The 18,659-nt window shown below is 43.8% G+C and overlaps 1 protein-coding gene across 2 annotated transcripts in view; it reads right to left on the minus strand.

The window, feature by feature from the left end:
* Nucleotides 1–18,659, minus strand: part of PTPRT (protein tyrosine phosphatase, receptor type T) — a 585,877-nt gene that overhangs the window by 481,539 nt on the left and 85,679 nt on the right. For both annotated transcript variants that reach the window (XM_023750890.1, XM_023750889.1), the window contains exon 5: nucleotides 10,521–10,814. In XM_023750890.1, coding sequence (XP_023606658.1) covers nucleotides 10,521–10,814 — 294 coding nt within the window. The remainder of the gene's footprint in view (nucleotides 1–10,520; nucleotides 10,815–18,659) is intronic.

The following is an 18,659-nucleotide window of genomic DNA, read 5'->3' on the forward strand; positions in this document are numbered from 1 at the left end:
TTAAAAGAGCAGGGACTGGAATCAGACTCCATGGGCCCTAACCTCAGCCACTTCCTCAGCTTTGTGCTTGGAACAAAGTATTTAACCTCTCTAAGCCATGGTAGTGATGGTGATGATGGATCATACCTTCCTCATGGATTGCAAGCAGAGTCAGTGCATTCTTAGCCATCATTAATATTAGTGACCCTTATTTCTACCCAAAGAGGTAAGCAGTATTATCCCTATTCAACGGATGAGGAAACTGGTTCAGAGAGGTTCGGCAGATTGCCCAAAGCTATCCAGCATCTTAATGACAAAACCTGGATTCAAACCCACACGGACCTAAGGGCCAACCTCTCATCTGACTGTGCTTTGCTCCATTTGAATGCAGTCTAATGCTTGGTTTGTAGCCCCGGGTTCTGCAAATGTGCAGCAATTCCTGTATTTTGCAGGAATGTCAATCACTCACTAAATATGATAAAAAAAATAACCTCCCACATTTATACAGAGTGCTTTAAACTTATAACAATCTCTCACATTCACATTTAATTCTAAGGGGGAAACCTACTTTTAAGTTGTATAAATTTTATACAGTACAGCAAAACAAAGAGAAAACACTGACAGTGACCCATAGCCTCATACACACACACACACCCACACACACACACACAATCTATACCATATATATGCTATGTGTATCTGTGCATGTAGTACACGATGCAGATAAATTAAAAAAATACTTTTGAGGGAGGGCTGTTCCCATTAAAATAAAGGCTTTGATCTCAGCATTAGCCGCCCTCCCCAGGCCCCCCTTAATGTTCACCTCAATGCAAAGGATGTGCAAAGAGGGGCCTGAACCTGAAGCTGGAAACTGATTTAGGGAAAGGTGAACTGCTCTGGTAAAGAGAACACTTTGCAGCACCTGTGAGTGATCTGGGGGGGAGGGGTGTGGGAGAGGGAAAGGTGAAGAAAACCTGCCCACTGCAAGGACTTTACGTCTGTGGGAGGATTTTGAATTGTTTGCTGGGTAGCAGTCCCTTGCCCGAGTCCCGGCAAACACTAAGAGTAGTTCCACACTGCAGGAAACTGCCTTGTGTTCCTGCAGCTGTGGCGAGGGTGTGGGAGGGGCCAGATCCACATTCGGTCCAGTTAGGACAGTGCAGAGAAACAGTGAGGTCCTATAAGGCAGGTGGTGAATGGGGCCATATGTGCTCCCCCGGGAATCTCCAGAGGTCTTGTGGCAGGATCTGGAACAGGCGATTCATGCCAATACTTTAGAGCTCTAGCAGATAAACTGGCCCCAGCTGATAGATGGGCTGCGTAGTTATATTTTGAAAAATTGGGACTTATTAGCATATGTGGATTTGTAAGCTTTTTTTTTTCTTTTTACTTATTATAGCATGAACGCTGACCCATGCCATCAGATATTCTGTAAAAACATGGTTTGCAATACCAGCATAGATTCCCACTATGGGCGTGCACAAAATGTATTTAACTATTCTCCTACTGGCGATGCACTTAAGTGATTTCCAAGTTTTTGCCCTCACAAAGAATGCAGTGATGCCCTCTATGTATACAACCCTTTTTGAGCAGCTCTGATTATTTTGCTAAAAAGAAATTAGCAAACTGTCCTCTAAGTATTCTGTGTCAGTTAACCCACATGCAGAAATGCCTGCTTCATTGCTCCTTGCTAATGCTGGTTAGTAGCAATTAAACATAGATACACTACTTTGGTAATGTTATAGGTTAGAAATGCATTTATTTGTTTATCTGGGACACTGAACATTTTGTTTTTCACCAAATTCTTTTTTACCATTCATATTTTGTTTGTCAATTGCATGATTATACCCTTTAGCCTTTTTTTGTAGCAGTGTGATAGCATTCTTATTGACTTGTTAGAGCTCTTTTATATGTAAGATTATTTCTTTCTCAATTTTGTTACATATTTCCCCACATCCAGTTTGTCCATTTGTTTTTTTAAATTTTGTTAATACAGTATAGAAGATTTTTCTTCTTCTTCTTTTTCACTTTTGATGTAGTAAAATTTGTAAACTCTGATTCTATAGTATATTTGTTTGCATTTAATGAATTGAAAGTCCCTCCTAGTACAAGAACAACACTTTATTTTTTTCTGGTTCTTGCTTTTTTCAGCTTTTAAGTTAAGTTCTTAATACGTCCAGAACTTATAGAGCATATCATGATATGTATGCAATGGGTTCCATTTTTCCAAATTATTAACCAATTACAAATATATTATTTGTTAAGCAGGTCTCAATTCACATAAATTTTAAAAACCTGGTCTCACTACATACTGAATGATTTTTCTGGGCTTAATTATTACAGCTATAACAAATGTCGATGTTCACAGTGAATTCCCCCCCACCACTGCTTTCTCAAAGTGTTCTTCACCCCTTTCTCCTGTAAATTCTTTCACATCAATTTTCAAATCCCTTTGTCAAGTTCCAAAAAGAATCCCATTAGGCTTTTGATTGCAGTTGTATTAAACCCATAAATTAATTTAGGGAGAATTGATATCTTCCCAATATTAAATTTGCTAATCCAACAACATGATATATCTCCTCATTTATTCAGGCCTTGTTTTATCATCCTCAATAAAGTTTTGTAGGTGTGTGCATTTTTGTATAGATTCTGCACATTTCTGTGTTTACTCCTAAATATTTATATTTTAATTGCATTTGAGAATAGGATACATTTTATTATATTTTTATAATGGCTATTCCTGGCATATGGCTATTGATTTTTGTTTATTTGCTCTGAGTCAGACCATAATACTGAAATGTCTTAGTTTTAATAACCTTTGGTTTGTTTGTTTAGTTTATTCTCTTAAGGCTTTGAAACTACAAGAACATTTTCTGCTACAAATAAGAAAGTGCCTTTCTGTTCCTAGTTTACTAAGAATTCTGATCAGTAATGAAGGCTGAAGTTTTTAAAATTACTTTCAGTCTCTCTGGAGAGGATCAGATGGTTTTTATCATTTGACCTACTGATATTAGGCATTATACCAATAGTTTTTCTTACATTCAACATTTTTCATCAATGTATTTCTGGAATGAAACCAACTTGGTCATGGTGCCTTATGCTTTCATAATGATGCTAGATTCTGGGGTCACATTAGAAAAAGCTTGAGTTTGTAGCTATATAATTAAGGCTCGATTCCCAGCTGAGCCACTGGGCCAGATATATGGTGTTGGGTAGGTCATTTACCTTCCAGTCAGTGGAGATAATTATACCCACCCTACTAGGTTGCTGCAGGAATTACAAGAAAATACTCAAAACAAGCCCGACACTATGGGCCTTGCATATGATAGATACTCTAATTGCGTAGCCACTGGTTCCATTACTATAATCATCCATTTTCCTTCTGTTGTTGCCTCAAGATTTCCAAAGCTATAGTAATGATTGACCTCAAATTTTAATATAGTTTGGAGTTATTTCTTTTAAATTCAACTAGCCTGATAAACAAACACAGTTAGCTTTTCTTATCATTAATGCCTCTCTGTCGCTCATTTTTTCTTCAAATCTCAACCTTCCAAGTTAGGAGGGATTGGGGGAGTATTTACCAGTTATGTTTATTGAGCTATTGTATTTCACCTTCCGGGTGGTCCTCGTTCTCTAGGGAGCATGGGGTGGCAGAAAAATCTAAGAGTAACAAGATGTTTAATAGGGCTTTTCTTGTTGCTTTAGGATTTTAGCAAGGCTACAACATCGAGACGATTAAGTGGTAACTACTGCCACATCCTGCAGAGGGTAGCTAAGGCACTTCCAGGTGTCCCTTCCAGTTGGCCCCTCACTCTTCACTCCAACACCACACTCAGCCTATACAATAAGGAGTCTGTGTGGGTTGCGACTCTGAGGTTGTGTATTGTAGGAATAAGGGGAAACGGCTTTATCTTTTCTCCTACCTTCCCATAAGCCAAGTGATGGGCGCTTCGGGAACCACTTATAGACACTGTGTGTGCAGTGGAGGGAGAGGGTCTGCAAGGAGAGGAGATGACGTCTCCTGCCCTAGCAGAACCTGCTCATCTGCAGATACGTTTTGGCTCACACAGCAGTTCCAAAACCGAGTGTGGTCAGAGCAGGCTTTCCTCTCCTTCATCCCTCATCTCTCCTCCAGGGCCCTATCCCCCAGGGGAAGAGCAGAGGCATCACAGAAGCTGGGCGGAGGGGAAGTGCATGAATGGACCTTATCCCAAATCCACATCTTTTTAGTAAGTGGTGGTCATAGTCCATCTTCAGTGGCTGCCTTCAAGCGGGCTCACCTGCACCACTCTAGACACAATGTCCCTTGGGCACGGCATGGCCTGCATGGGAGACCCGTCCCCCTTCCCTAGTTTTTCACAATGTTGTGGATTTCTCCATTTGTCTTTAGACGTTGCTTTGATGTTGAGTGGGATGGGGATTCCACTACTATTGGCTAATTTTGATGTGTTTTTCTTAAGATTTGTGGATCATCTCCCCAGGATTATGTCAGGGCAGTTAGATGTCCATGCTCATATCATCCTTCCCAGAAGGAATTTGTTTTTACTTCTAATTCAGAGCCCTAGAGTTAATCCAGGTTTTGCTATCCCCCCATTGTCCAGCGAGATTTTGGGGGGGGGGGGGCTGGAAAGGCTTTCCAGGGCTACTTACGTGGCTTTTTTCTACTTTCCAGACCCTCAATTATTCTTTCCCTCTTTCTATGTCTCCACTCTGCCCTAGAACGGCAAGCTAGACTGGAAACTCAGTGCCCACCTCAGGATGCTCGTTACAGAGGTTCAGGACTCACTTCTACCCCCTGTTTGCAAGGGCATCCTCACTAGCCTTGACCTCCCGTAAGAAAGAGGCTCTGGAGAACATGCCTCTCTCTTACTTGGGATTAGAGACAGAATCAGAAAAAGGACCAGTCCCATTCCTCCCATCATAAGGTTCCATTGCAGCCACCTCCAAGGCTCGCAGCCACACATCAAGGAGTCCACAACACCTGACGACCACACACTCCCCACCTTCGTGGCAGCAACCAGAGCTTCTGCACTAACCCACGAATGTCAGAGAAAGTACAGCAGCAACTAGAGAATTCCTTCATAACAGGGTTCATCATGGCACAGTGAGGGAGAGCAGTTTAGGTGCTGACACCCTCTCCGCAGGCCTGAGGTTTACTTCTAAATAAAGTTCATTAAGGGGCTTCTATATGCTGGGTTCTCTGATAGACATATAACTTATCTCACTAAAGCTTCACAACAAAATGGTGTATTGCACTACCCCATAAATTGAAAAAAAGGGGGGGGATTGAGGTACAGACAAGCAACCTATTATCCAGCTAACAAGTTGCAGCTTAAAGTAAAAACCAGATTCTTTTTGGTTCTAATGCCCCTATTTTTTTCACTAAATTCTAATGACCTACTGTCACATCGCTGGATAAAAGAGGGTGGTAGACACATACCACTTTAAGCAGAAATCCATAAATATGTAAATAGCATAGAATGTGCGATCAACCAGAAGGTGGAGAGAATGGGAAGGGAACCCTCCAAACAACAGCATCTGTCCTGTTTCTGGCTGTACACAGTCACTCTTCCCGTGGAGAGCCTGAACGCCACAAGGAAGTGGGCTCCCAGGCACTGGGCCTGAGATTCCCAGCAGTAAGCAATCATGGGGGATGTATGACCACTTGACTTGCTGGATTGTTGCTTGGTGACTCCATAACTATGATGAAAAGACTGCTGCCCAGATTCTGGCTCAAGCAGGACTCTGGGGGATGAAGGGAAGAGCTTTCTGGAGATTGATATCACTTTAGGTGGCTAAAGACCTGTTTTGGAGATAAGGAGGAATATATCCCCTGAGAGCAAAACCAGGATCCATAAGTGAGTGTTGCATGGAGACAGATTTAGGTTACAATGAGGGAGAGTTTCTGTGCCTGATGCTGGGTGATGCAGAGACAAGCTGGACCAATGTTGTGTCTGCACCTCTTATTTCACCTGCCTTCTCTACATACTGAGCTTGGTCCCCATTCTCAATGTCATTGCCCTTGGTTCTCCTTGTGGGCTCCAAATGGATGATAATTCTGACCCTAAGTTTTCCTCCCATCTACCTCTGCTGCTCCAACTCTTTTAAACCTAATGGAGATTCTCTGCTCTTACAAAGGACCCCGTTTAGAAGTGCATGATAACCAGGCTAACACTGGGTAGAGAATACTAGTAACCACCCCGGATCCCAGCAGTGAGACAGTCTGCCATGGGAGAGTGTGAACTTCCCATCAGAGGCAGCATTCAAAGTGAGGCTGCGTGGGCACCAAACAGGCCTCCTAGGCCCAACTCCTATCACTGGATGTCTGCCGTTGGGGCTGTGCCAGAGGAAGCCACCCACTGTTGTAGACAAGAAAACCTCTGAGAGTCCATACGACAATATGATCATCATGTTTGGAAGTGGGATTTTCCACTGGATGAAGAACAACAAAAGAATATGTCCACCCTTCCAGAAGCCAGTCAGCCCAGAGAAATGGACAAGTAAGACTTCCTGCATTGATATGATGATTCATAATCATAACATGCGTAACAGCAGCAGCAACAAATAATGATGATTGGTTTCATTATAAGCATCTAAAGAGCATTTTGAGCTTTCCAAAGCACTTTGATGTACATTATCACATTTGCTCCCCAGGCCTGTATCTCAGGAAGGATGGTGAATGATTAAATGGAGCAAAAGGAACAAAATGATGAATGAAAAAAGCAAGTGAATGGGGCATCTCAAGAGAACAGCATGAAGAAAGAGAATTAAATTGCTTTCATTGGTGCTAAGAAGTCCCTTTGATTCTAAAATCCAGGTGCAATCAGGTGCCTCTCACGGCAGAGGGAGAGGTAATCTGCTGGTCTCCCCTGAGCTCCAGGTTTACATACAGCATCACCAGTTGTACATCTTCACCTCACACACAAGGTATGCGGACCTAAACCCACTGCCTTTCCCCAGCCCATCTTTTGTGTTTTCCACCTCAGAAAATGGCTCTACCAAACTGATGATATCTACGCTTAAGGGGTGGACCTTGCCAGTGCCCTGATGGTTTACTTGCTCGGTGCCCTGTCATGTGGATGTGTTCCATCATGACTGACATACTAGGAAACAATCTGAGCATAACACGAATTTCACATTTGTATGCACACACATGAGTGAAGCGGAAAACTGTACCCATCTGAACTGAGCCACATAGGAATACATGTAATACATCCCCACCTGCCCTTGCTGACTGGGCCCTCTGGTATCTTACTGAGCTATACCTGAACTTGTACATTTTTGCTATGAGCCTCTGCCTACTTTTAGCATGTCCTTCCTAGGCCAGCCTCTGCCCTCAGTGCCTAGTACAGAGTCTGGCACATGGAAGTGACTCAGTAGATGTCTGGTGAAAAGGACTACTGCGACAGGGCATGGCAGCCATTCATTCTCAGCTGGTCTCCATAGTGACCAGTCTCCCTATCACCCAATCCCACAAGCAAGCGGACACTTGCAGAGGAAGCTCCATCAGTCCACATACTGGGGGGTTCCTCAGGTCAAGAGATTTAGCTCTAAGCTCTGAATTGATTTGTAACCTTGGTTTGATCACTCTGAGCCTAAGTTTTCCTCCTATCTACCTCTCACCGATGCCTCAAGGATCAAGCATTAAAATGGGCATTCTGAAAGTGGTGTGTTGGTATGTCACAGTCTATGAGTATTTCTTAAATGTGGGTGTGTATCAGCATCACCCAGAGGGCTCCTTAAAGCATAGATCTCTGGGCCCCAATCTAAGAATTTCTGAATCATTAGGTTAGGGGGGTGGGGCCTGAGAATTTGCCTTTCTAACACATTCCCAGGGGTGCCAATGCAGGGGGCCTGGGGACCACACTTTGAAAACCACTGCTCCAGATCATTCTAAGAGCATTGCTCTTTCCACACCAGCCTTGTTTTCCTCCATGAAGTTTGGTATTTCAATACTTGACTTTATGTTTATGTTTTACCCTTTATGCTGTTTTGTTGGAATCTAAACCCAGCCTGTAAATTCCTCTGGGCAGAAATTATACCTTCCACCCTCCACACTCTCTCGTTTTCTATTTTGAAAAAAAAAAGAGTATGTTTTCAGTGCTATTAATAATGAATAGGGAAAGGGTAGGAGGACTCAGACTACTAACCCATAAATGAATATCAACCTTGGAATTCTCTTAAAAATTAATTACGAGGCAAAGAACATTCTACCATCAGTGGAACTGTGGGAAAGATTATCTTCTTAATGACACATTTTGGAAAATGTGGGTTATTGAAGATTTTAGTCATAACTTACTTAAGCAACATTTTTTTAAATATAAAGCTATAAACAGCATTTCAACTCATAATTTTTATAGTGATAGTCAGACAATTGTGTTTTTAACATGCAAAATCCATTGCACGGTCATGGCAACAATTTTCAATAGATCGTAAATTTTTATTGAGATGATCATCTTGCGATTGAATTTCAAACTGTATTATATGATCATCAGCAATAAGTCCATGGGGGCTCCTAACAGTACTTTGAATATCATTTATAAAGATCGAAAACCTTGGAAACCCTGAGATTTACCCTGTGGAAAGAGGCAAGTCTCATCGGCAGGATAGAATCAATTATTTTTATGGATGGATATTGAATTGCAAAGCTGAGATAAGGCATTACCTGATTTAATAACATATCCCATGTCCTTTCAAAGTAGTAAGTTTCATAATCAGGTTTCAATGAGGAATTTTACCAAAGGCCCAGTTTTGAAAATAATCAAGAAAACGGCACTTCCATTCATCACAGTGGTTCAATAACGTTCAAAGGAATATTCCCAAGCAATGGCAATATTAACTTTGGGTTACATAGAGCCAAGATACACGACTGAGATACTTTAGAATGGTTCTAGTCAACTCCTCTGGAACTCTTATCTTGGCAATGTGGATGTGTTCCATCATGACTGACATATTAGGAAACAATTTGAGCATAACGCAAATTTCACATTTGTATGCACACACATGAGTGAAGCGGAAAACTGTACCCAACTGAACTGAGCCACATAGGAATCCACACAGAGCACCCACCTGCAGCATCTCCCCGCTCCCTCAGGTCGCCGCTGGTGTGATGAGCCACATCCAGCCACACCTGGTGTATCACGCTCCAGCACTTTCAGACGCCCTCCTCACCATTTCACATCGCCTTTCAGGCTGCAACCTTTCTGACGCCCACTTCCACAAGCAAATGTCAGGACTTTCCAAGCTAACACCCCACATGTGCTGCAGTTTTTATGCATACCCTGGCCATTAACGTGTGTAAAATTGTGCCACCAGTTTTACTAGGTTTCTCTCTTTTTTTTTGAGGTGACACTGATGACAAGTACGTGTGTCATGCCTCACAAGCCCATTTATTTTTATTGCATGGCTTTGCATAGTGCAATGATTTCTAAGAACACGCATGTCACACTGTAGCAGAATGGACTGTTTCACTTGGCTTTTTGTTCCATGGTAGGCACTGTGCTGGCATGTCTTTCTCTCCCCACCCTGAAGCCAACAGTGACGCCTTTTCCCTTGGAAGCCAGCAGCCCGTGCCATGGCTTCCCTGACCCCCCCCCGGAAACACCCCCAACTGTTTGTACCTCACAGGTGGCACACACCTCTCTGCTTATTCACCATGCTGCAACCAATAACCAAGGGCATTGGAGTCAGGTGCAAATCCTGGCTGCCACTGGCCAATTCTATAACTTGGAACACAAAGTTTAAAAATACTGAGTCTCCATTCATTCTCATATATATGAGATAAAAATACTTATATTGAATAGTTAGAGGGGGAAATGAGATAATAGAAATAATGTGATTTGCCAAAAAAAAATTAAACACTGAGTTCTTTTAATTTCTTGAGTTGCATTCAGAGCTGTGACATCTCGGGGATATAGTTAGAGACAGAATCTCGGCCAACACCCCTTATTAGAAACAGCAGAGCGGCCCGGAGCCCTCCGGGACACAGCTGGATCCAAACGGTCCTCCCCCAAGACACAGTCCCAGCCACCACACTGGTAAGCAGCATGCAGGAACCTCAGAGAAACAGGTGGAGCCAAGGACCCCCGGGAACATGGAGCCAGGGACCCCCAGATGAATGGTCAAAATCAAGAACTCATTAGGGTCAGAGGCCCAGCCCAGGGATCCTCAGGGACACAGCTTCCATCAGAAACACAACAGGAACTGGAAGCACTCAGAGATAAAGTCCAAATGAGACCTTCAGGGGTCACGGTCAGAGCCCGGAGCCCTCAGAGACACGACGACAGGAGGCCTCGGACAGTGATGCTCAAACTAGCCTCCCATTGGCAACACTGTCAGAACCGGACACAGCCAGAGCCTGTCAGAGCCAGGAGGTCTGCACAGATGTCACCAAAGCCAGGAGGTCCTCTGAGGCTACACCAACACCCTGACTGTTTTTCTCCCCAACAGGACGCAGGCTCACACCGAGAAGTTTAGGCGTGATTGTCACAGAGGAAGATCTGCCCAGCCTCCCAAAATGAAGCCAGGACGGAGGCTCTTACCTGCACACTTGGTCCTGGTGGTGAGCGGAGGCCCCGGGGGCCCTGTGCCCCCCTCTCCTGGTCTTGTGAGTAGAACCCGGATCTCATACTCCACATCCGGGTCCAGGTGCCACAGCTTATAGTTGGGTGAGTCCACGATGTGGGTCTCGGCCCAGGTGCCCGTGGTGGTGCGGTACTCCACCTCCTTCAGGATGATGGGGCCGTCCCCGATGATGGAGTTGGCGTTCGGCTTGATCCATAGGTACGTGGCCCCCACAGCCAGCAGCTCTGGGGGGGCAATAGGTGTGGGAGGCTCTGAAAGACAAATGGTCAGAAAAGGACATAAGACTCTCATGGTTACAGAACAAAACCCAAGCACACGAGGGACAGGATTCCAGACAGAGCCATAAAACAGCCCAAATCCTTCTTTAACCCCATTGAATAGTTAGAGGGGGGAATGAGATAATAGAAATAATGTGATTTGCAAAAAAAGGAAAAGTAAACACTGAGTTCTTTTCATTTCTTGAGTTGCATTCAGAGCTGGGACACCTCAGGGATATAGAGACAGAATCTCGGTCTTACTATGATTTTCACTTTTTTGTATGTAAGTACCTGAATCAGTATTTCTTCACTAACTACATGTCATACCTCCCCTAGCTCTTTCATTTAAGAAAGAAAAGGGAGAGGGTGCTTGTGAGGGAAGGGTCTTTCCAGAACACAGCAAAGCCATCTGGGTTAATATTCCGCTTTCAATCCTCAAATGAGAGCCTGCCTTTACTGAGGCAGAGTTTGGTTCAAAACCCAGGGCTGTCTGAGGTTCACACACATTTCTTTCACAGGAACACAGAGATTCCCAGTGGAAGTTCTCCCTGAGAGTGACTTGAGCCTCAGTAGTGAAAGGATGACGGCACAGCAAGCATCCAGCTTCTCCCTCGATCCCAGCAGGTTCCTCCAGCAAGGACAGTGCCACTGGCCACAGGGGTCAAGGGAAGAGTCATGCCAAGTTATACTGTTCTAAGAGGCCCGGTGCATGAAATTCGTGCACAGGTAGGGTCCCTAGGCCTGGCCAGCGATCAGGGCCGATCTATGGGGCGACCAGCAGGGTGATGGGGGGGGCCCCCACTTGGCTGGCCTGGGGCCTGCGGGCTGGGGGCAGCTCCTGCATTGAGTGTCTGCTCCCTGGCGGTCAGTGTGCGTCATAGCAACCAGTCGTTCCACCGGTCGTTCCGCTGTTAGGTCTATTTGCATATTAGGCTTTTATTATATAGGATTTGTGACCTGTTGCCACTGTATGTATCTTCAGCTAAAGAGACCAGGCTTTCAACATGCCTTTGCAGTGGCCCCCCACCGGCAAAGCTACAGAAATCAACGTTTGTTTTGTACTTCTCATTGGCCAAGAAACCTCACATGCATTACTTTGCATAGTTCTTGAGACATTATCACCTCTGTTTTTATAGGGAGGAAAAACTTAGAACTCAAGTGACCAGGTCATCGAACCAAGATCATGGAGCATAGGCAGGATGGAACCCACAACCTCATGCCTTCCGAGACCAGCTCTCCCCTCGGGAGGCAGTTTGCCTCTTGATGCCCATTTTGTAAAAATCAAAGGGGATATATTTTTTATTTGTTGCAAAAAATAGCCATGGAACAACAATAAAGAAAGTTAGAAGCAAGAGAAAATGTGTTCCCTTCCCTACCACCCAACATAATAGCCTTTTTTATTTCTCTATGTTCCATTCCAGTTCCTATTCATATACGTAAACTTTTTTTCATGCGGTTCCAGTAACACATAGATACAATGTACATTTGTTTTCCCTTCAACTTATTATATCCTAAGGGCTTTGCATATATACTACCTGCATTTTACCATCCCTGTCTTTAACAGCTACCAAATAACCCATCAGGTGATCACACTAACTATTCTCCATTTGTTGGGCACATGAGTTGCTCTAGGTTTTGCTATGGTAACTAATGCTCCAATGAACATCCTTGTGGGAATGACTCCAGTCCTGCTTGTCTCATGTTTTCTTAGGACCAACTTCCAGGAATGGGATTATCTGTAAAGGGTTATGAGCAAGTTAATGAGCAGATTTAGGAAGTGGAGGGTGGGGGAGGCATTTGGGAGTGGAGTACAAGATTCAAGACCTTTAAGAGAACCTCTGGGTTATTCAGGTGACTGAGGCAGGTATGAGCTTCCGTTTGGAACTCAGGTGAGCGCTCCTGGATAGATAAAACTCATTCCATGTTTTCTTTCTAATTAATTACCCAACAACAAAGATTCTCCGCAAACAGAATAATTGCTATGAGACAGGGTTGGACAATATTTTCTCAGAGTGGCTCAGAGCAAATCTTAAGGGACAGCTTCAGATTGCCTCTATTATAGCCTGCCATTTGGTCAGAGAAGGAAATTAAGCGGATTAGTCAAGCTAGATGCTTTTCTTTACAAAGCCATGGAGGTTATTACTCAAGGCCTTGTTATCTCAAAGGTGTTTGCAAATTGATTTTTGGATAATTTGTTCCAGGTAGAGAAGTTAAGTTGGCAGACAGATAATTTCTGGGCTCATCCTTTGTGCATTTTAAATATAGGGACCCATGATCAACTCTCCCGAGTTTCTATCCATCTCCAGTGAGGCCTCATGGGTGATATCTGCAGCTCTGCGAAGACCCAGCCCAACCCCTTTAATCGAATTACTCACTGATGGACCCTGGACAGAACTCAGAGCAGCCGACTTCAATACTTCAGGGCTGGCACAAGGGGCCACATTAAACTCTCTTCCATCGACTTTCTACTATGGTTTGTGCTCTCCAGTTTCAAGATTAGCAGTAAATTGCTGACCACCAGAAAGAAAATAAAGTATTAATCTTCCCAAATGTTGAGTCTCTTTTCATGTATTTCTGATGGTCGGTGCAAGCATCGTTGCAAACATTCCCTCGAGTATATAAATGTCTCCATCTCCAATGACTTACTGGCTCACAAGTCCCTGTGCAGACGGACTAATGCAGCTATCTCTCCCTCTGTCCTCTCAAGAGAACATCGTAGTGTTTCCTGTCCTGGCACCAGAAAGCAGTCAGATTATTGTGTTATCTATTCTTTTTCTCGTTATTCATTGATTATAATTGGCATTCTTTAGAAGTCACATGTACTAGAGACAGAAGAGACAGAAGCTGGGATAAGACACACAATAAACTTTTTGGTAGACACCACCCTTTCACAAAATGCACAGAAAGATCGTGCTGCTCTCCTCCCTGTCTGTGATGAACTGTTCAACCAGACAGTGCAAGAAGCCTAGGAAGCCATCTAATCCAACCACCGAGAGTCAGAAAGGAAACTGAGGCCCAGAGAGGGCTCAGGGCCTGTAAAGTTAGAAGAAGTGGGGGTGGGACATCATAACTCGGGGCTCAGGTAGCATCCCTGCTCCACCCTTTCTACTCTTGTACTTGAGAGAGATACTTCAGTAATTAACTAGAAGGATCATTAAAGGAACCTGACACCAGTGGTTCTGAAATTAGGGGGATGCATGGAGCCTTGTGAAAATTTGGTAAGAAATTCCAGGCTTCCATCCCAGGACAATGCACATATGCACAATACCTAGAGTTTGCACACCATTTCTGGAACCCACGAACCCTCAGGAAGCCCATGCACAAAGCCCTGAAGAGTCTATGTTGAGAATAAAGGAAGACAGACCACATGCCATAACAGCTTACACGTCTCTGGGACCCCACAGCCACCCTTTGTTGTACGAGCTAGAGGATGGGAGTCCAATCATGTCCGAGGATAGAACTTGATGAAGAGTTCACAGATCTAGTAGTTACAGGCTCTCAGGTTCCCAAACATTTGGGTGAAGATGAACATGCTAAGATTTCCACAGGACAAACTCAAGTAAATGTCTAGCTTTCCATGACCATGGTCCACCAAACGCATTCATAGATTTAATATGTGGTCTAAGATATTTAAAGGATGAAGACAAGCCCCTGCCCATGAAATGTTATATCCTAAGTAGAAATCATCCACAGAGGATGTCTGAGCTGCTTGGGTGGCCATTACACACACCACAGACTGGGCAGATTAAACAACAGACGTTTCTGAAAGCTGGGGAGTCCACGATCAAGGTGCTTGCCAATTCAGTTTGTGGTGAGAACCCTCTTCTGGGTTTGCAGACTGCTGTCTTCTTGCTGTGTCCTCACACAATGGGAAGAAAGAGGTCTCTAGTCTCTTCCTCTTCTCATAATGGCACTAATCACATAATGGGGGCTCCATCCCCCATGACCACATCTAAACCTCACCTTTCTAAGGCACCCCTTCCTAGTACAATCACATGAGGGGTTAGAACATCAACAGATGAATTGGGGGGGGGGCAGGCACAAACATTCGATCCTTAGCAGAGGGCATGTTCTCAAATCCACTCTCTCTTCACAAGGACTTTGTCTAATGGCTGTGGACTTGAGAGGAACAATCTCGCAGAGAGAAAGTCCCTCTGTAAGAAGTCCTACCCAGTACGTACCCTGTGCTTCTCATGGGCCAGAGTGCTGAGTGTAGAATTTAGTGGTGAAAAGAAATACAGGTGGAAAGAAATAGAGGAGTCAGAGGGTAGGGCAGCCAATGAGAGCAGCAATGACAATAAAGTACAATGAGGGTCATGATGGGAGTGACAGAGGTAATTATGGGGCCTGTAAAGGGACCTCGCCTGGTCTAGAGGTTTGGAAAGCTCTTATAGAGAGAGCTTGAGTGTGATCAGTGGGCCCTGAAATTCATGTAAGTTTGTGGGCAAAGAGATTGTCCTGAGAGTCCTGTAGCTGTGATTTGAATGGGGAAGTATACACAGGACTAGAATAGAACAATGAAAACGATGTGTTCTGAACACTGGTTCATTCCTTCATTCGTTCATATACACACACTGGGCACCTGCTATATGGCACACTCTGTCCTGGGCTCTGAGGGTACAACAGTGAACAAAACAGACACAGAGCTGATTGCCAGGAGCTCACATGCTAGCTTCACTGAAGGACTGAAAGACAGAGATGTCAGGAGAGAAAGAAGTTGATTCAGAAGCTGTTGGGTGCTTATGATTCAACCAATTGATGCATATGCATACAACAGAATACTACACAGCAAGGAAAAAGGAACACACTACAGATACACCACATGGATGGACCTCAAAAGAAAATGATGTCCTGTAAAACAAGAAAAGGGAAGGATGCATGATGATTTCATTCATAGGAAAAGTTCAAGAATAGGCAAGTTCATCTATGGCAATAAACACCAGAATCACAGTTACTTATGGGAGCAGGTGATGAGCAAGGTGAGGCAAGAGAGAACGCTCTGGGGTATTGGGATATACTACATATCAATTTGGGTGATCAAATATTACTAATAATCAGAAAAGCATTACCTCTGGTGGGGTGACTGCCTGGAAGGGGGCATGAGAAAAGTTTCTGCAGTGATAAAAATTTCTGCCTCTTGGTTAGAGTTGTATAAGACCCATCCAACTCTACACTTAAAATACAGATATTTTGTTGTGTGTAAATGATACCTAGAAGACAGACTAAGGAAAAGCAACAAACAAAAATATGGCTTGTGTGTAACCCAGCAGGTGGGAAACGTGGCACTACATCTTACTTGGAACTGAGCCATAGAATATTGGGGGAATGAGCCTCAAACCCTCTATCATACTTCTCAACTGTGCAAAGCCAGGAATAACTGTATGACATTTGATGGCACCCTACACTCACAAAATCTGGAACCAAATAAGGAGGAGGAAGTCTGGCCTCCAGGGAGCTGAGACCTAAGCAGGGAGATGGTATTGGCCCCCACCAGCCAGGCATCAAAGCAATTCAAGGACAAGACTCTCTGATCCCTCCCTGAGGCCAGGCGGCAGCCGCCCTGACCTGCCGAGGCTCTCCTTCGGCATGGAGGTGGTGAGGTGACCCCTTAATGTAATTCTGCCTGGTCCTCAGGCAGCATCTCCAGACCAATTCTGTCTTCCTTTTCCCTGCTGTGAGCCCTTGTAACAGTTTGACTCCCCAGAAACTCCTACAGAGAGCAAAAGTGCTTCAAATAGCCGGAGAACAAGTTTGGTGCTGACGCACTATCCGCTCCAGATAGAAATCAAACGTTTTTGAGAAAAACGGAATGTTTCTAAGATGAGAAGTGAGCCTTGACATGTTTAAAGTGGCTGTAACCTGGCCTCCAACACCGTCCACCAGCCTCCTGACCCCACCTGATCACCTTCCTAACTGCACTATTTCTAAACCCAAGGGTCTGTGGGAACGCCCTGCCCCACGTGCCAACATACACACATGCCCCACACTGTTTTACCTTCCCGCTGCCAGACTTCTGCACATGCCATTTCTCCCAATGGGGATGTCTTTCCTTTCACTTTTAATCAAACTATGCCTTTTTTTCCCAATTCTGCTTCCCGACTACTCGGTTGTGTGGTCTACGGGGCTCAGCACAGAGTAGATGTTCAAAAGTGTCACGCTGATTAGATATTCTACTGATTTGCATGCATCACTCTTTCATAAAATTATAAAATGAAGATCAAAAAGCAGAAAGGAAACTGGCTTGGAGCCGTGGGCCTGTCTTTTTTTGCCCTGGTTTTACCAGGAGCCAGCTGGACAGAACACTCAATCTTTGCGGGTCTCAAACTTTTCATCTTTACAATCAAAGACTGATTTAGAATTCTAATTAGAAAGGTATGTGAATTTCCTGCCAGAGACCATAAGGATTCTGTGACTAAGTTCACTGACTCCACCCTGACTGCGAGTCATCAGCTGCAGACCCCACTTCCTCTTCCTTCCCTGGCCTGAGCCCACCAGGCCCTTGAGCAGAAGATACAATAAGTAGATACAGTCATTCCTTGGGATCCGTGGGGGATTGATTTCAGGACCCCCATGGACACCGAAACCTGTGGATAAAATGGTGTAGTATGTGTATGTCACCTCTTCATATCCTCCCGGATACTTTAAATCATCTCTAGATTATTTTCATACCAAATACGATGTGAATGCTATGTATATAGTTGTTATATTCTACTGTTTATGAAATGATGACAAGAAAAAGTATGTACATATTCAGTACACATGTAACCACTGTAGGCCTAACTACATAATACATGTCAGCAACATGTCACTTTTTTTGGTTGGTTGACTGATTGGTTGAATTCACAGATGTGGAACCCGAGAATACCGAATCCACTGGTAGGTGCCTACTAGAACTAGTCTTTGTGATCTAGCCTAACATATGGTTAAAGTTCAATAAATACTAGATGTTTTATGTAAATGGGTAGACAAAATATTTGATAAGTTTTCCCAAAATAAGGTGTTGGCATAGCAATAAGGAAATGAACAAAAGCAAGAAGGATAATGTTACAGAGACTAACAAATGGACATCCAAGCTAAGAATCAGAAGTGTTTGGGGAGGACATAGAAAACAAATAGAACAGAATAATAATCAAAGACAAGGCTAAAAAATGTCCTTAAAATAAATGAAGTTTGCCGACTATGAGGAGCACAATGGGTTCCAGACAAAATCAATGACAAGACTCAAACTTAAGCCCATCCTGGCAATATTTTGAAATGCAAGACTAAAGAAAAACTCCCACAAACATCTTTCTAGACAATAAAAGATCTCCATCAAAACAACAAGACTGAAAAGTCAGTTCTCCGACTGCATCGCTGCGATCGGAAACACTGGGCGTGATGGTGGAGATGATAATTGCAATAATACAGATGACAACAGTGGCAGCTACTAAAACACTGCAGATTTTTATGTACCTGTCACTGTTTTATGCCTTAACATATTAACTCATTTAATCTTCATAGCAACTCCAGGGCTAGATAGCATCGTGATTCCAATTTTTCTGAAAAGGGATTAAGTAACTTGCCCAGTGACAAACAATTAGTAATTCAAAGAGCCAGGATTGGGGCCCACGCAGCCTTTCTGGGGATCTGCACTCCCTCCTGACCGCAATGGTACATGGCACACACACGAGGTGTGAAGAGGGTGTTGCCTGTCCCCAGAATATTATAGCCGCTAAGTTGTGGTTCATTTATTCCTCATCTCATACCACGAGGTAAGTACTATTATAGCACCCATTTTACAGAGGAGGAAACTAAAGGAATGTGCTAGTTATTGACTTCCAGTTCTTTACATTTAATATG

The sequence above is a fragment of the Myotis lucifugus genome, unplaced genomic scaffold, assembly GCF_000147115.1.
Source record: "Myotis lucifugus unplaced genomic scaffold, Myoluc2.0 scaffold_16, whole genome shotgun sequence".
Taxonomy (NCBI): domain Eukaryota; kingdom Metazoa; phylum Chordata; class Mammalia; order Chiroptera; family Vespertilionidae; genus Myotis; species Myotis lucifugus.